Here is an 18958-nt window from a genome sequence, read left to right as displayed (position 1 = left end):
TAAGGGATATCCTAACATTCTTTGCTATATTTTGCGTGAATTCTATCCTGATTCGAGAGTGTATTTGCCAAGAAGCACAATTACCATAATAAACTTATTGTTCTCCAGATCTTTCATTCCATCCTTTCTATGAAGGATGTTTTCGGTTTTTATGTGATCAACAAATGTGAACGCTTTATAAATATTAGATCTCTTTAACCCGAACTGTATAATTTTCAATATCATACTTATGTAGAAGAGTAGCTTCCACCAATTCAAGAATCTATTTTCACCAGTATACTCTAGATGCTCAATAGTTGTTTCTCGTTCATTATGCCTTCTCTGAAATCGAAACGTCCCGCTCGGACGTATAGTCGTGCACCACCATCCGAGTTTGGTCCTCATTGCGACTGGTTTGCGACTCCTAAATTACCCATGCCCATTGATGCTCTGTCTCTCTGGCCCACTATCCCTGAAACAAAGGATGCCCTATCAAAAGGCACAACCTTTTGCAAGATCTCTGTGTCTGTTGAGCCTCCCACATTGCTGAGCAGTTTATTCTCCTCTATCAGGTATAGCAGCAGAGCCTTCATTAACTGGGTTCCTCAGTTACCCTTTGGGAATATGGCAGCTACAATCACAGTTTGCATCTGCCTAGAGAGGTCATTACCAAAGTCTGTCACTGAGAGCGTAACAGCGCTGGGAATGTTTACGCCTGCAGTTGCAAGCAGCTTTAATGTTACCACGGGAAACACTGCTGCAATTCTAGATAAAGTGATGATAGAGTTGCCTCCTCTACCAACGTTGTTGGCGAGCTTGTAAACTCCTTTGAGGTTATTGATTCTAACTCTTCCCACCTCATTAGTCCTGAGAACCATCTTGTCAATGTTGTTGCCTCTACTGAGAAACAACAAAATCATAGAAGAAACATCTGATTGGATATTCTCCTGGTGGATCGGATAGCAGATCGTCTTGGCTTGACGGTGCGATCTGCTTCTCACGCTGGCGTCTTCCCTCTTTGGCTTATATCGACAGAGCCCAGGACAATACCGGAATGACTCTTCCGAGAGGGGTCCTCTTTTGCGGTTGAATCGCGTCCGAATTTTCGTCTTGTTGATACGATGGTACCGTTCTGTACCGTATTTCTCCATATATTGGAATACTTGTATCTGTTCTTTGACCTGCCGGTCAATTTCCACGTGATCACTACTGTGTTTACTTTTTGTTTTGTCTTTGCTCCGAATTAGCAAGTTGAATGCACCATTACACCACGTTTAAAGCCGCTATGGACCGCGCTGCTTTTAGAGCAACTTGTCGCTCCCTCTTCTTGTACACACCATACAGCAGCGTGATCGTTAATTGTAAAAGCACTGCTAGTAAAATTAGCCACAACAGTAATGATTGTGTTGAGGACCGTGTCCTGACAAACCGTTTGATTTTTTACGCGAAGGATTTTTATGCTTGATTTGCAGAACTGGCCTCTCAATAGGGCTTTGAAGTCGTCCAAAGGGTAGGAAAGGGAATTGACTCTTCTTTATTCCAGGACTGCGCAAGGGCTGACACCTCTTTGGTTCGGTTAGAGGAGGCAAAAGAACTTACGCCCAAAGTCAAGGATTTCAAGAAAGACAATGGGGTTTGGAATAAGAGCGGACTACGGATTTTCGTCGAGAAAAATACTCTTACTGATCTCAAGTCCCACATCGAAATACATTTATTCCAGCGGCGACATGCCGCTTTTATAGAGCTAGATCGGGTCTGGCTTCCCATTTGGTCCTAAAGACAAAAAGAGAAGTCAGAACCTAATTATTCTAACTTAAATTAAATCTTTCCTTCTTCGCTACCTTACGCACGCAAGTACGGCCCAAATTTTATTACTTTCTTGCATTGGTCTGATTCACTACTTCTCTCCCTTCTAAAACCTACGCCCTATCTGTCGCTCCAGCCATGCATTCTATCAAGCGCGTTTTATCACCTTTTCCAAGCGTTGGTTCCCGCGGCTATCAATACCCTTGGTGCATTACATTTTCTACCAAAATAATCCATGCGCGGGACCGTTCCGGAATCTCTCCTATAGGTACAGTCCAACAGCGCTATTATCGGTACTTGACATTGCCGCCTGGGGAACCCACGCTTGGTGCCCGTATTGGTGAGGATTTTACGACTTTTTTTTCCTTTTTATTTTTCCTCATGCCGACGATCATCCCGCACCGTGATCTGTGGTGTATGTCTTTGGCTCCTTTTTTCGGGTGCAATATTGAGCTATCGGCGCTTGGGTCACGGTGACAAGGCGCATCTGGCTGAGCAAGCGATAGGAAATAGGCTTTCATAACATTCCCTCAGCCTAATTAGTGTATAATTATGATACTTAGAAGGCGATATTTTACGATCGTGCTAAATTAATACATGTGATTATGTAATTGTCTTATTTGTCCTCTCTATTATATATATATATATCTTTTTTTTTTGTCGTGCTGAGTTTAGTCACTTTTTTTTTAATGTTTCTCTCTAATGTACATGTATATATATATATATATATATATATATATATTTAAATTTGTCATTATTTATGTTGAAATACTTAATGCTAACACTTCTTAATTTGTATTGTACTGCATCGGTGATGACGGACGACCCTAAGCCGTGCCGTGCTGTGATTTCCGAGCTTCACAACCGGATTGGATGACCCTCAGCCGTGTGGTGATGTAGCCGTTGATTTCGTAATCGATTGTCTCGTTGATACTTCAGTGCCGAGGCGGATTGGCTCTCAGCCGGGCTGTGATGTTTTGCTGATTCTCTTGTTGAAATCGGATGTCCAATCGGATGTGAAAACGGATGTCTGGTTATCATCTAAGCCGAATCCGGATTGGATCCCGACTTGTCCTTTTATTTGATTGGTTTTCTTCGGGTTGCTTCAGCTTTTAGGTATCGGTTTGACCACCTATGCGTCTCTTTTTCTTTCGGATTTATTTTTGGTATTAAGCCGATTGGCTTTTCCATCCTACGAGTCCGTTTGGTTTCCGACAGGTTTGTCTGGTCTTGGGAGGACGTTCCTTGGCGGTAGACCGGTTAGAATAACGGGTTGTATTCGAGCTTGCTCCATCAATGGTTCCAAAGCTTGAACCTCTGCGAGATCACCTTGACTTTCATTCGTCTTCGTCTTCTTGATGTTCCTTAATGTATTACGATGAGAAAGAAAGGATGTTAGTGAGTCCCAAAAGGATGCGATTAATTTCCAACTAAACCCATAAATATCATATAATATTCTCCCATGCATTATAGTGTCCACCAGAAACTTTATCCCTCTACCTACCATATACAATCCTATTATGGTCGAAGTTAAATTTCCCAACCATGTGGAGAAGGATATCAGCTTCTTCCAATACTTATTTATCATGTCGTCGATTAACTTTTCTGACATGAGCGCCTCGAAATGGAATCCCTGTCTGCTCGGATTTTGTCCTGTTAAGACCTTATGAACGATATTTGAAGCTATTCTGCGATCCCCTTGATCGTAGATCATCGTTCTCATCTTTTGCAGGCTTTCGCTATCATACACTCCGCTCTCCATCAAGTTGGGTAATGGAGTATAATGCCATTTTGTAATGATCTCTGTGGCGAGCTTTCTTGGCGGAATGGTTTCTCGTATTTTTCCGTCGAATGTGTACCATCTTCCTCCAAACTGGAACTTTGCTGGAAGTAGCGGGGTGCACTCGATCTCTGTTCCTCTTAATTGTAGAGTACGTGTCACTGGCGTCAAAAATATTGTATTGTTTCCATATTTTACCGGAAGCTCTTGGTAGCATCTTTCTGAAGCAATCGGTTGAACGTTGTAACTACCTCATTGACGGCGTCCGAACGCCTGCGGAGTGGACGTCCTCACGTCCTCCTGACTAGCTCTCTTTGCTTTTATTGGGGTTCTCAGGGTCGGCTAGACACATGCTCAAGGGAATCACACGAAACATATCGCAGCGGAAGCGGACAACACGATAGACGACGAACTGACATGCAACCGAGGGCTTGGCTTTGAAACAGAAAGTAAAGGTTGTACATTTTATACATCATTTATTGTGGGTTCATTGGTTACGTTAGTTTTGGGATGTTAGTTCGATGCGGCCGTTTGATGACGTTGGGTACCTTTAGAGTAGTCATGCGACATGAAGTAGGATACGCGGGGGACATACCTTTCGTGGCGCTTCGGGGTTGTGACAGGTTTGGATGCCCGGAACAGTGGAGTACGATGGTTGCGTAGCCTGGCTGAGCTTTGAAGAAGATCTACGCGTTGGTTGGCTGGCCTCGAGCAGACTTGAGGTTGGACACAATGGTGGTGATGAAGCTTTCGTGTACGCCAGAGGCGTTTCACCGGTTGGAACGTCCTGTGGTCTGGATTGGTCCTCCCGAAGGTAGCGAATCTGGATGGGCAGTATTCTGCGGGTTGACTGACCCGGAAAAACTTGAGGTTGGACACGAAGATGGCAGGGTTTTACGGGTTCGCAGGTTAAGCTGCAGTTTGGACTGGTTCTTCCAAAGGTGGCGAACCTGGATGGACCGTGTTCTGCGGGTTGACTGACCCGGAACAAACTGGAGGTTGGACACGAAGATGGTTGCGCAGCCTGGGTGGACCCCAGAGTCGTTTCTCGGGTTCGTATGCCCGGAACAATGGTGAGACACACCGACGGTGCTGAACCTGAATGGACACTATTCAGCGGGCTGCTGATCCGGAATAGCTTTGGGTGGCGTACGACGATAGTGACAGAGCGGGGTTGACTGTAATCCGCAGGTTGACTGACCTGGATGAAACTTGGTTGGACAAGTGGATGGGTGGACCGATTATCAGGTTATATTCGCCGAAATGGTCGGCTTGGATGGTGTTTCATGGCCCGCACGGATGGTGTACTGTAATACCCAGGACCGACTAGTTGACCACCATTATGTCCTCACCGGAAGGCCAGTACTCGGGATTCACCAATCTTCTCCGGTGTATCCAGGAGGCCCACGCGGCCCTATCTTCCCTCACTATTCTGGAGCACTGTGTTTTTCCGACTTTCCACTCTCACGGTTAACCACCTTCTCCTCGATCTCGAATCGTTGCGAGATAGGCAAACCAATCCAGGGTGTCACGACTCATAGGTTCCTCATGATAAAATTCATCCAAAACTCCCGCATCATCGACATCATCGAGATCACCTGCTCCACTCGCACCAGCATCCTCAGGAATCTGTTCCCCCGATGGGTTCACGCCTCCGGCCACTCCAGCGCCAGGCGCCACTTCATCCTCGTCAATAGCTCTCAGCTGTTTCCTTAGCGACTCAATCTGCCGTCTGGCCTCAGTTTCTATTCCCTTGACCACTCCTACCTCGCTTTTCTTAAAGAACTGGAGTTGCAGTGAACTAGTGCACGAGTGTGCGTATATAAAGATAATAGCATTGTCGATTATTGAACTTAGTCCGCTTGGTTGGAAAAAAAAATGGCATTGATTGAACGGGTAGACAACAACGCACATCCAATCAGGTGAGAGAACATATGTAGTCCACAATTTAAAGCAGCCGAATACGGGCTTTTATCAACGAGACCTAGTCCGGATAGGTAAGGACCATATGAGTAGGGAAGCGTGATTTCTTGGCCGGGAACATTCATCCGATTAAAATCCTGACGAAGAGTCGAAGTCATCAGCCATCTCGTAAATATTCTCGTGTTATGGCTCATGAGTTCACACCCATGTCCAATTGCCGCAACTCCTGTGCAGTCCTTATATGATAATATGAGTGTCCCAAATCGCAATTTCGTCAACTTATGTTTAGGGAACATCGCAAAAAACATATCTACCGCGCATAGGAGCTTAACGAATTCTAAGTCGATGTAAACCGCAGCCAGGTTGACGATTGCCACTTCAATGGCGTCCCGAAGCACCGGTGTTGTTAGCTGACTCTTCAATGCATCACGCAACTTGTCAATATACGTTGGATTAGTGGCATGATGGACACGAAATCCTCCAAGAATCAGCATTGCCAAATCCGTGTGCTCATCCATGTTAACGTTTCCGGAAGGTTGTCCTAACTGCGGTGCGGTCGATGTGCGTGTAATCGTCAAGATATCGAGGGGAGTTATGAGTTGATTCGCGGATCCAATGGGGACACCCAAGCTTACCCAATTAAATCTCAGTGTGTCGGCAATAGTCGAGCACAGAAGTTCCAAGAACGCCAGGACTGATCCTACAGACGGAGGCTCTCTTTTTATTGTGCCTTTGATATGATTGTGATAATCAACAATTGTTGCATTCTCTCGGATCGCCGGGAGAGTGATGATGGGCTTTGACCAATTGTTGGCAGCGAAGTATTCCAGAGGGTAGGTCGGAACTATTCCTTTAGCTAAGATTAGTTCTCGGACGGGATTGTCTCCGACTCCTCGGACCAAAATATCGTCTCCGTCGTCAGCATCCACATCCTGTACTTGAGCAGCACTCAGACCACCGGTATTGAGCTTCGATATCGCAACATTCATCGGCCCGACAAACGAACGTCCGAGTTGGCAGGCGGCCACCAATTGAGCATCCTGATTGTTGTTCTGCGCCATTATATTTGATGAGAGATTAATCGAACACGGGATAAAACACCAAATTGAATTGGAATAAAAAATCTGAATCCTGTTCCTTTCTCTTTTCATTCGGGGTTTGGGTTACCCGAAAGAATTTCGCTCGGATTGCCATATGTGTCAAGGGGTGAATCGATTTTTGTTAGTTTTCACATGGTTAAAGAAAAATAGCCAAAGAAACGTTCTAACTTTTATTTGACTATTTTACTTAAGGGTAACTACATGCAAAGTCTCACATTTCTGATTTAGTACTGTTTTTATGATGCAATATAGTTGGGGTATTGTCAGTTCGTTGGCTTATTGTTACCTTATACGGTAACAACGTAGACAGGTTTGCATTGCAACACATGCAAAACTTCTCCAGCTACAACTGCCGAAAAACCGTTTGTTTTCATTATGCTGGTGACAAACTCAGTGGGATTTATCCTTGCTAACGTCAATTTTGTTTCCAATAGAGTTTTGTCTAATTTGCACATCTCCGTCATTACGGTTTTGTATACCTCGTCCAATCGCTGTCCGATATAGTTTTCAACCATCGTTATTTTGGAATTAAAATATGTAAATATATCGTGGTTCCTTGCGTTGGAAGGTTTTCTAACAAAGGGTGACCTAATCGATCCTGTCTCCAAGATAAATATTCTTGGATGATCAGTCGTATAGCCCTTGTAACCATAAATTTATGTTGAATCCTTTGTTCTTATCGAGAACAAGTTTGTATCAGATATTGCAGTGTATACTGCCTTCTTATTAGTTTCTGCTTCGTCCATGTTGATGGTCTTATTGACCCGTCCCTCATAAATTATCTCGAATTATGTGTCTTCGCAACGTTGACTCAGACTCACATCCCATGTAGAGTAGCCATCTTCGGAGTTGAGACATCTTCCATGCGAATAGGGCCATACTAGGCCGTGACGTAACAGTACTTGATCGTTTTCGTGGTCAACTGTGGCTATGTAATTATAGAGTGATACTTCATATTGGAAGTATACCAGGGCATTTATCCATGTATACTCTGGAGTCTTGTAAACTCCGCCGCTACATGAACTAGACCAAACGCTTCCAACTACCAGAGATTCTCCTCTGGTAGTGAAAATGGTTTTCCCAGCCATATGGCTTGCTGTCTTATTCGGGTTTCGCATGTTTGTTTTGGGTTGATCCTTCTACAGGTCAACGTACTAGATCACTCCGAACGAGAAAAATCAGCTGTAATCAGCTGGCAAATATTGCTTTCATAACAGATTGGGTTTCGTGGTCTGCACTGTGCTCTTCCTGGCTCTGAATCACTGTTACTATCGAATCACCATTGGATTCCTTTGATTGGGTTTTCCCCATATTGAACTAGAATCCACTCTTAGGAAAAAAATGTTTTTTTTTTCACACTTTCACTTTAGCCGAAGATTAGGCTCTTTGTCACTTGTCGCTATGTGGTATCCCAGTGGTTAGGATAGAATCACTCGAAGGACTTTCCTTCTTAATTGAATAATCACAACCGATGTCGTTGATGGTACTACTCGTCCTGGCTTTATTAAAAATCATCTGTTACAAGTAACCTTGGGTCTACTTACTTGTTGTTTTCTCTACACTAGATATTAACTTAAAGGAGGCGCTTGGAGTTGCCAGTCATTTGTAAATAACCAATTGGAATTCAACTAGGAAAAGGAGAAACCGACGCCACAACAATTGGATGGAGAAAGAGAGTTTGGCATCGAGCTTGTAATATGAACCGTCTGACGCCAGTTAGACAACGGAATGCATATGCATGAAATATCGATAGGTTATTGCCGTTTTGTTTTCTAATGTTGTGTCGCAAAAGAGAACTAGTAAGATTACACATGAAGTTAATGTGCTGTGTGGGATCTAGGTTTGTTGTTATTTCAGAAGTGACAAAAACATGGGTCACTGATCTGGATGACTTGGGAAAATGTTTATGAAATCATTTGTACGTGAGAAAGGTGGTTGTGCTTGTACAGATAAGTTATCATAAGCTAGAAAGTATGTAAGGGACTCGAAGAATGTTGTATGGATGAGATAATTTATTGAGTATCTGTTTTGAATAAGTACAAGTATGTTGAAAAGTAATATGCTACAATACTGATATGAGTTCGATCTTCGAGATTTAAAATCTCCTCTCTGGAGCCACCATGTAAGAGTGCAAGTTTTTCATTGGGAAGCTTCAAGTTTATACTTAGAAAATATTCTCAGACCAATCAGGCTAGTCACCTAGTACCTGACAGCACAGAGAACAGACATGGAGGCTCGAACAAAATTTCTTACAAAACATGTGTAAACAAGCACACCGAACCGCAACGCCATCAACGTCGACATTGCAACTCACAATCTCATTTTGACAACACGATGGCGCTGGTATGCTCTTGCATGCATAACGACACTAGCGCACAGTGGCATTTTTTTGATGACGCTAGCGCTGATTATGCAGGGGATAACGGCGACATTCCAAAGTTATTTCAAAATGAACAGTAAAAAGTTATCACAACATGGTGAGTGCAGCTTCAACGTCTGTTCTCTGTGCTGACAGTGGAGAATTTATTTAAGTTAAACAGGGAGGTATCAGTATATTTACCTGGGATTTCTTTGGATAAAAACAACCGACGCAATCGAGGTTCCAAACACAAGTCATTTTCTTTATTCAAGGTACAGGGTATTTATACAATTTTTGGTTGATAGTTCTCGTCATGTTTTGGAAAAGTTTTATTATCTCTGGATTCTCAGAAATCTTACAAATAACACTGTCGCGTTTTTTACAGCAGTTATGTTATTTTCTTTTATTTTAGGCTCAATTATATTGCTAATTTCGTAGTATGCTTGTCGAGAATCTTTTTTTAAATATGTTGATTTGTGTTCAGGGATGTCTTCTTCGATTTTAATTAGATTTTCTTCGATTTCACTAAACAGTTTTAATGCATACTTTAATTAATCTTCTAAAGTACCAGTATTGATTTTTTGGTAAATATTTTGTTTAAGCTATTTTGAATTCTTATTAACGTTTGAAAATTATTTTCAACAGTTTCTAACATTGGACACTTTTATAATAACATAAACGCATTATACATTTGATAATTGAATTGAACTTAATCTTAGAAAAAGAGACTTTCCCTATTCTTATAAAACATCAGAAAAGAAAAAAATGTTATCTAACCTGCTGTTCGTTAATTCAACGTTGTCCAAGGTTGTCTCGAACTGGGGTGGCTTCGCTGTTTCTCTTCTCGGGGTGACTATGTTGTTTCTCTGCAGGGCTTCGATGGTTTGCTGTCCTCAGCACTTTCAACGTAATCTCCTTGGCTTTTTTTTCTTGTCCACTCAACAACACTTGGTCACTTGTTTTAACTTAGCCTGACCACTTAGCTCGGTGTCCATTCGATCGGATCCTATTCGACTCTGAATATTTAAGTCCTTTCGACGAAAAGCAGTATAGGGTAAATGTCGTGGTCGATAGTCGTGGGTATTCCTAGAGTTGCGATAGTGCTGTTTTTACACACTCTACGGATTAAACACAGCTCAGCTAAACAATTTATAAATTTATTCACCTTTTTATTTTTAGGCACAATGCACTCGATCTATTTTCCAGATCGCATTCCAATTATAACTTTTCTTCTCCGGATTATCACGGCACACAAAAATACTTTGTGGAACTTTTTCGGTTTTACCGCTGCCACCAATGTAGGAATTTCTTTCAATTGGCGAACTGCTCCTTTTGAATCGTTACTGTAGACTAGTTTATTTTCTAAAATCTAACTTATCATTACCCTACTTGGGTTGCTCATACACACGCATAAGCAACCCTCCTACATAGAAGGCACTTCAGATTACATAAAAAGGAACAGACATATGTAATATGTCTGTATGTGCTATCCTGCGTGAGCTGCAGTTCTCACGCATTCTTCTATGGTTTGGTTTTTGCGTTTACGTTCCCACGCATCGTTTATATGTCCTTTTATTTAATGTTCTTATCGGGTTCTCCCCTGGAAGAATAGAACCGATAAGTGCGGGCATGTAGGATGCAATACAAGTGAATTTATGACATTGTTTGTATGAAGCGTGGGAACGCCACACATGTGCATGCAATTACTCGTGCTGTTCGCTGTTGGCTTAGGACAGCGCTGCATGGTAGGTGAATGTGTGGTAGGTGAATGATCGACTGTGAAGAAACATGTCCCAGATCTGTTAGTGGGAACTGTGGGAATGATTTGTTGAAGATGTACTGATGTACAATAAGTGAATGCTTTTCAGCTGTTTGTAAAATAAGTTGATAATATGCTACATGTGCTATTCTCCTCAGAAAATCCCTGTGATTTATTAATCACACTATTGCCTACAAGGGCTCCTCTACATTCAACAGGATTGTAGCCTTTTGGAATTCCCTTGCTAGTTAATTGCCTCTAAGGGCACTTTGCATTTCCTCGCGGAAACGTGCTATACTCCTCAGAGAATCCCTGTGATTTAGTGATAGTCAGTTGCCAAAAAAGCGTATACAAGGGGTTGTTACTTACCGACCTGCGTTGAGTCCTAACCTTGGTCCTTTGGATACCTTTTATTATTTTATCACTTAATCCCTGCACTTGGACTCTTCCTGGCTTTAGTCCGTAATTCTAAATTTGTGCATAAACTTGCACTGGCACTTTAGTCCGTAATTCTAAGTATACTTTACTTGACTTTTAAATCGAAATAAACTGACATGAGTCAATCTTCGAGATTTAAGAATCTCCTATCTGGAGCCACCATGTAATATTTGGGGTGCTCTCAAAGTTCAAATTTCAACTCGTTCGCTTGCGAAGGATAAGCTTGCGAGCTTGTTATGGTGGTGGACTGGTCGGAACTCAATCTAAACCCTTGCGTCGCGACCAATCATGATAGTTTCCTATTACCTGACAGTGGAGGCTAACAATGGTTTAGGATGATTTCCTCAAATAAATTACCGTTCGTAAATAATGACACGCCGCAAAGCGGGTAGTCTACAAACCGGGGAATGGTAATATATTTGTACCCAACTTTTCCTTTGTCTTCAGACCAATCAGGCTAGTCTCCTAGTACCTGACAGTGGAAGACGCGGGAAAAACCTTTCTAGAGACCAATTAATACTTGCACTGTCGAAATGACACTATGCTCAGCGGGTAGTCTACAAACCAGAGTGCAAGTGTTTAACTGGCAGATCAATTTTAGACTTAGAAAAAATCTAAGACCAATCAGGATAGTTTCCTATTACCTGACAGTGGAGAATTTGTTTAAGTTTAAACCAAAGAGATATCAGTATATTTACCTGGGAATTCTTTGAAGAAAAACAACCGACGCGATTGAGGTTCCAAACACAAGTCCCTTTCTGTATTCAAGGTACAGGGTATTTATACAATTTTTGGATGATAATTCGAATTTACATCTATTCTTCGGGACACGACCAATGTCGCCTAAAAAAACTAATATCTATGGAGTGGTGTTCATATCTCCTTCCGAGAGTGTTTGCTATTTATCAGATTAGTTAGGATAATGCAGTCAATCCTTCATTTGACATAAGTACTGGAAAGGTCCTGTTTACCGACTATGGAGCGGTGCCAATATCTCCTTTTAAAGTATTATGCCAAAGGCTAAGGAAGTGAGACTTAAAGAAATGAGAAACGTTTAGTTCCAACGCACTACAAAGTCTGGTAAAGTCTGTTTTATTCAACGAAAAGATTTTCCTTATATACTAGAGTGAGTTCCTACTGGGCTCCTCTTAACTCTAAGGCTAGAAAGAGATGTCATTTCTGACGTCTCAATTCCTAAAACTATCTCCCCTGGAATAGCTATCAGAATAGAACACGAGTTCCCATTTTATTACTATCGAACCTAAAAAATGTCTCCTTTGTGCGGATTGAAAATAAATGTTAGTCACATATAGCGGTGTAAACTGCGTGCTTACTTTCTTGTCCAACAGCTGTGTTCGTTAACGTCTCCTTCGTATATTACTTCGAACTCAGTTTCCTCGCAGCGCTGACTCAAGTTCACGTTCCACGTTGAATAACCATCTTCGGAATCCAAACATTCTCCGTGAGAATATGGACATACTAAACTATGTCTCAACATAATTTGGTCATTCTTGTGATCTACTGCAGCAACGTAATTATATAGTGATACTTGATACTCATAGTAAACTAATGCATTGATCCAGGTGTATTCTAGAGTTTTATACACACCTCCACTGCAAAAGCATGACCAAACACTTCCAGTAACTAAAGTCTCCCCTCTAGTAGTATGGTTTCGCTTTAGTTCATTAATTCCTGCATTCCGAGTTAATGGATATATTCCTAATTGATGTACACGAAGGCATTCTTCTGATGTAAATTCCCTAACTATATATGCGTATCTTCTTTCATAGGCCGAGGTATGTGAATGCATTCTACAATGTTTTATGATACGCTTTATAATAACCTTGCATTGATATACCATTACTACACTCTTTGCATTTCTTTGAAGGACTTGTATAGGTACTTCCTTCGTTGTGAGATTCTTTTCAGTTGGCAAGCAAGAAGTTACATCCAGCAGCGAGTGACTGATCATGTTAATGTCTGGATTCGCACAATCGTAAGCTATAAGACCTGATGGTTTCGATGAAAGTACTGTTCCAATACAGAAAAGCATCATTAAAGCCTTGAGTGCTCCGCCCGAGGGTATCCTTGTTCTCGCATTCACTCGAGATTGGTTCGTGGTATTTTGTTCCTCTGGGTTTCCAAGTTTTCGTATTCTTGTCTTTTTTACTGGCCTTTCGATTGCGTTCTTTTGCCAACGGTCTCGCCTTTCTTTGACCTTATCAACATCAACCTTGAGACGTTTCCCCCACGAGTCAAAATTTGCCTTAGCGATAGCTGAATTGGAACTATCTGGTAAAGAAAGTTCTTCCTTCATCCCTATTTTTTCCTTTGCCATTGATTTCAGCCAATCCTTTTCCAGGGTCCTTTTTTAGAAGATACTCCTCTTGAGGTTATGGATATCTCCTCTAAATCCACAGCTCGATGGTGATTCACGAATCATGTATTTCGCAACGTCCCTCTCAATTGATCTGAGATTCTACCGGTGAGTTGCTTTCCTGGTTGGAGTTTTGGTAACTCCTAAAATTTTATTTGTTTTGGTCCAGAGGGCTTTTCTTCAAGGTCTTCTCCGGATTGAACATTAGTTTGAGCATCATTAGTTTCCTCTGCTGGCGTATCAGTCCTAGATTCTCCTTCGTTTGGTTTTTTAACATTCAACACGGCTATTTTGGCTGCAGGTCTTGTGTACTCAACTTGAATGGTTTTTATTAAAGCTGATCGTACTTGACCATCAGCGGCTGTACGTACTTCTAATACGCGGCCTTTTAGCCATTTTCCGTGATATTCCTTGTCGGTTATTAAGACGATATCATTTACCTTTATAGGTTCCACCTTTTGAGTCCATTTGTTCCGTTTGAGCAGAGTTGGAAGGTATTCCTTTTGCCATCTGTCCCAAAAATAACGCTGCACGCGTTCGTATTGCTTCTTGGACAAATTTTCTCCGTGTATGTAGTATGGAGAAGAATACTCGCCAGCTCTTTCTATCAAAAAGTGAAACGGTGTCAAAGGATCATCGTCTGAATTTTCTAGAGAAATGTGTGTGAGAGGTCTAGAATTCAGAATAAATTCTGCTTGTATTAAAGCGGCTCTCAGCTCCTCTACCGTGGGTTTGTGCCCCTGTCGGCAAGCTGGAATTTCTTTAAGACATTTCTTAACTATTTGAATCAGACGTTCCCAAGCTCCTCCGAAGTGTGGAGCAGTGAATGTCCATTCAATTTCTAAAGAAGCAGCCGTACTTCCTCCCATTATCTTATTGATTTCAGATAGTTGCTCCTTCATCTCACGATCGGCTCCTACAAAGTTAGTGCCGTTGTCACTTTAAAGGTGCTTAACCTTTCCTCGACGATTCTGGAAATTTTTTAAACATACTAAGAAGGCATCTGTGTCTAATTTCTCTGCTAGTTCCAGATGCGTAGCTCTTGTAGTCATACAAGTTAATATAACTCCCCATCTCTTTTCAATTGATCGTTTTACTTGAACTTCTAATGGTCCGAAATAATCGACACCAGTATGTGTAAAGGGATATGTATACATATCGACTCTACATGGAGGTTAGTTTGCCATTTGAGGTATTACAGGTTTGGCTCTGTCATTTTTGCATTTCTGACAATCTTTTTTGGTAGATCGCAGAACTTGCCTAGCTCTTATTATCCAGAATTTTTGGCGTATAGCCCCTATGACAACATTGTTGCTTTGGTGTAGATATTTCTCATGATAATGTTTCATAATTAGAGATGTAATGTGATTATTAAATGGAAGAATTATCGGAACACGAGTAGAGGATGGGAGAGCTGTGCAGAGCTGTTATGATAGCGACTTAAAGATCGCATAATCCCAAATTCGTGTAAATATGGTACTAATGATGCTATGCTACTTGATGCTTTTACACAACTATTTTGTTGAAGTTCTTCAACTTCGTTTGGGAACTCTTGTCACTGGGCCTTTCGAATAATTGACCAATTTTTGTCGGCATTTTGGCATTTTGTCTGTCTGAGTAAGTAACTATGTTATTGTGTTTCTTCTTACAGAGTCGTAGTACGATTCTTTTTAGCAAACTTACGTGCTGAACAAACTTATTCCAGTTCGAGAATCTATCTTCTTGAATACATTCAAATATGTCCTGCACATGAGTGTGAATTAGAATAACATTTCTGAATTCTTCTGTGGTTTGTGGCGTGTATTTGAATTTTGGCCACAGAGTTTCATCGTCCTTTAGAAACTTTGGTCTGGAAAACCATTTGAAATCTCCGGTAACCCATTTCGTTGCCTCATCTGCTGGATTTTGTGACGTAGGTACATATCGTCATCGATCTATTGTGGAGACTTCAAGGATCTCTCCAATGCGGTTGGCAACGAAATGTTTATAGCTCCTGTGGTCTGACTTAATCCAGGATAGCACTGTTTGTGAATCAGACCAATACACAATTCTTATTGGGGTTATGCGAAGCTCGGATATTATCGTCTGCGTAAGACGTGTCCCTAGGACTGCAACTTGCAATTCTAATCTTGGAATTATGAGCTTTTGTATAGGTGCGACTCAAGCCTTTGAAGCTATAAGTCGTACACTTATTGTCTGATTATGTTTTCCAATTCCTCTCATATAGCATACAGCTGCGTAAGCATATTCAGAAGCATCAATGAATGTGTGTATTTCAAATGTCTGGGTTAAATCTCCCAACATTTGTCTTGGTATCTTGATGTTAATGGTCTGCTGGATAGCTTCACACCATTGTTGCCATTTTTTGTGATTTTCATCATTTATGGCTTTATCCCAATCTTTTGTTTCAATTTGGAGAAATTGCATTAGTATCCTCCCATGAATTGTCAAGTTCGATATAAGACCCATTGGGTCATAAACACTCATGACAAATGATAGTACCTCCCTTTTAGTAGGAGGTCTGGACATATTTACCACATCTATTGGTAATTTCGAGATATTTAGTTTAAAACAAATATTATCTTGAGCTCTGTTCCAAAATATTCCCAGTATTTTTTCTTCGGCGCTATCCTTATCTTCAAATAATCTGACTGTACTACCTTGAACTCTTTCTTTAGGTAACGCATTTATTAGGTTTTGATTATTGGATACGAAATTACGAATGAAGAAATTTGCCCTTTGGTGTATTTCAATTACATCCTTAACGGTCCCTATGGCATCTTTTAAATCTGTGAAGCTGTCAATGTAGTCATCTACATAATGTTGCTTCACTATAGCTAAGGCAGCCTTTGGTTTAAAATGCTTGTACAACTCTGCGTTATGGTTTTTAACTATCTGCGCACAAGCCGGAGAACATGTTGCCCCAAATGTCATTACTTGCATAACATATACATCTAGGGTTTTAGTTTTATCAAAATTTCGGAATAAAAAGCATTGCTTCCTTTGATCTTCCTTATTTATTTTCACTTGACAAAACTTTTCCTTTATGTCATCCGCTACAGTTATTTTACCTTCTCGGAATCTCAACGAGAATCCGAAGAAAGATGTCGTAGCGTCTGGTCCGGATATAAGAACTGAATTGAACGATACTCCGTGTTTTTTTGCTGCTGCATCAAAGACTAACCTAGGTTTTGGTATAGGCTTATTTTTGTTGATCACTATAAAATGTGGCAAATAGTAAATCTCCTTTTCCCAGGCACTAAACTCTTTATCGGAGATTTTCCTTGCGTATCCTTTTTCTTCGTATTCTCGTATAGTGTTGTTCATCCAATTTTGGATATCCTGATTTCCGGGATATTTTGATTCCTGGTTATTTAAGCGTCTAAAGGCTTGGGAATAACTTTCAGGGAAGTTGAAATTGTCCTGCTTCCACAACAGTCCAATTTCGTATTGACTTCCATCGTATTTAAGTGTCTTAGCTACTATTTCTTTAGCTCTAGACACCTCTTTAGGCTCTGGAAGTTTCTCGGGAATTTTTACCCCAAAATTTTCTATTGAAACATAATTCTCTATCATCCTATTCATTTCTTCTTCTTCCTCTTGAATTATCATACCAAAAATTAACCAACCTAATGGCGTTTCTATTGCCATAGGTTTATTGGAACCCAGGGAGCGTTGATTAATTGGTAACATGAAATGGCTATGATTGAGACCGATTAATAGTCTCGGTTGAGCTCGCTTGAAACTTGCGATTGGAAGTCCGCTTAGGTACGGAAAATCTTGACACATATCTGGATAGTCAATGGTTTGCATTGGTAACTGCAAATTCTCGACTGTCCTTACATTGGTCACGCGGTGTTGGTTACCGTTAGAGCCTTGTATATCGAAATACACTCTACGACTTGCTCCCTCTACTTTGGAGAAGTTTTGAGTCCAAGTAATCTTTAGCGGGGCTGGTGTCCCAGCTAAATGTAATTGATCCGCCAAGTGTTTGTCGATCAAAGTTAATGAAGAACCTGGATCGATAAACGCAAAGGTTTGAATCTTATATTAATTATTCCTTAAGGTCACGGGAATAATTTGGTAGAATACTTGCGTCGTGAATTGGTGATTTTGTGCGGGCTACTAATGGCTTGTTTTCAGCGCCCTTGGCTGAGTCTTGTTTATTATTTTCTTCTTTAACTGGAGGCGCACGACTGAAGTGCAACATTTTGTGGTGCTTTCCTTGGCAACCATGGATTCCACATTTCCTTAATGTTTTACATATTCCTCCATGTTTTTTCAGACATGTAATACATGCCCTTTTGGCTCGAGTCTTCTGACTATGTTCCCATGGTGTTGGAGCCTTAAAAGCAGAGCAATGTTCTACCCCATGTGCCCCACTGCAAATGAAGCATCGAGAGTAGGATTCTTGATGAAAATTGATCCTATTGCGTCTATCTAGAGGCTGTCTTGACATCTCTCTCTGAATATCGGCTCTAGGTTTGATAAAATCTAACAACTCCTTGAGAGTCATAATGGGTTTCCCCGACTTAAGGTTTTGTTGAACCAATTCCAATCATCTTACTTGCTGTTCGTAAGGAAGTTTGGAAACAATTTCCTCAATTAAACGTGGATCTCGTAAGTATTCGGTTTGATTCATAGCCTGTAAGTGAGAAACTAAGTTCTCTAAAGTATCGGCTAATTCGATCACTGTGTAAGGTCCGCAAGATCGCACATGCTCGATATCATCTCTTAACTCCTTATATACCTTTTTGAATTGACCGAACTGACGTTCGAGCCTATCCAAGATTTGTTTTAAGTTGGTTGGATCCAACATAAGTGCTTGGACGCTTTTTGCAGCGAATCCAGTCAAAGCTTGCTGAAGGCGAATTAAATTTTCTGAATCAGAATACTCTCCTGATTCAGTGGTTTCCATAAAACTTCCGCTAAATCCTTTAAGACATCCTGTTTTGCATCTTCTACTTTGCTCTTCTCTTCTAGCTCGTTTTTTACATCCTCTAACTCTAACTCCAGAGAGGTTGCATGAATCTCAGCATCTTTCTGAGCCTTTGCTCGTGTTTCGAGCTCCTTCTGAATTGCCATAAGTTGTAATTTAATATCAGAAAGTTCCTTGCGTTCTTTCTCGCAATAGAAACAATTCCAATTATCCTCTGGTGTCGGAAGGGTATTCAGTTTTACACATCCAATGTGAAACCATCTATCACAGTGGTCACATTGGACCATGTCTTGGATATCATCAGGGCGCGTACATAGACGACAATGCCCATTATCATTGATGGTAAACATGGATTTTGTTGTTTTCTTAGCCATCTTTTAAATCTTACAGGTCTTAAGACACTGTTCTAATTCTTCGATTTTAATTAATTCTTTTAATTTGCGAGATAGCGGTCTATCTTCGTAATAGTATTTTTGAACGCTCTGGAAAACTGTTTGT

The 18958-nt window shown here is 41.0% G+C and overlaps 2 protein-coding genes across 2 annotated transcripts in view; one reads left to right on the top strand and one right to left on the bottom strand.

Annotated features, from left to right (window-relative positions):
- LOC134213634 (zinc finger protein 182-like) overlaps positions 1–18958 on the top strand; it is a 123846-nt gene that overhangs the window by 95203 nt on the left and 9685 nt on the right. The window lies entirely within an intron of this gene.
- Positions 3929–6549, bottom strand: LOC134210386 (uncharacterized). Its single transcript, XM_062686436.1, is given in 4 exon segments — positions 3929–4000; positions 4161–4429; positions 5044–5440; positions 5443–6549. Coding segments are annotated over 4 exon segments (1845 nt in total).

This window comes from Armigeres subalbatus, chromosome 2 (assembly GCF_024139115.2).
Source record: "Armigeres subalbatus isolate Guangzhou_Male chromosome 2, GZ_Asu_2, whole genome shotgun sequence".
NCBI lineage: Eukaryota > Metazoa > Arthropoda > Insecta > Diptera > Culicidae > Armigeres > Armigeres subalbatus.
Note: the sequence above shows the minus strand (reverse complement) of the source record. Positions and strands in the feature narration are given on the sequence as shown.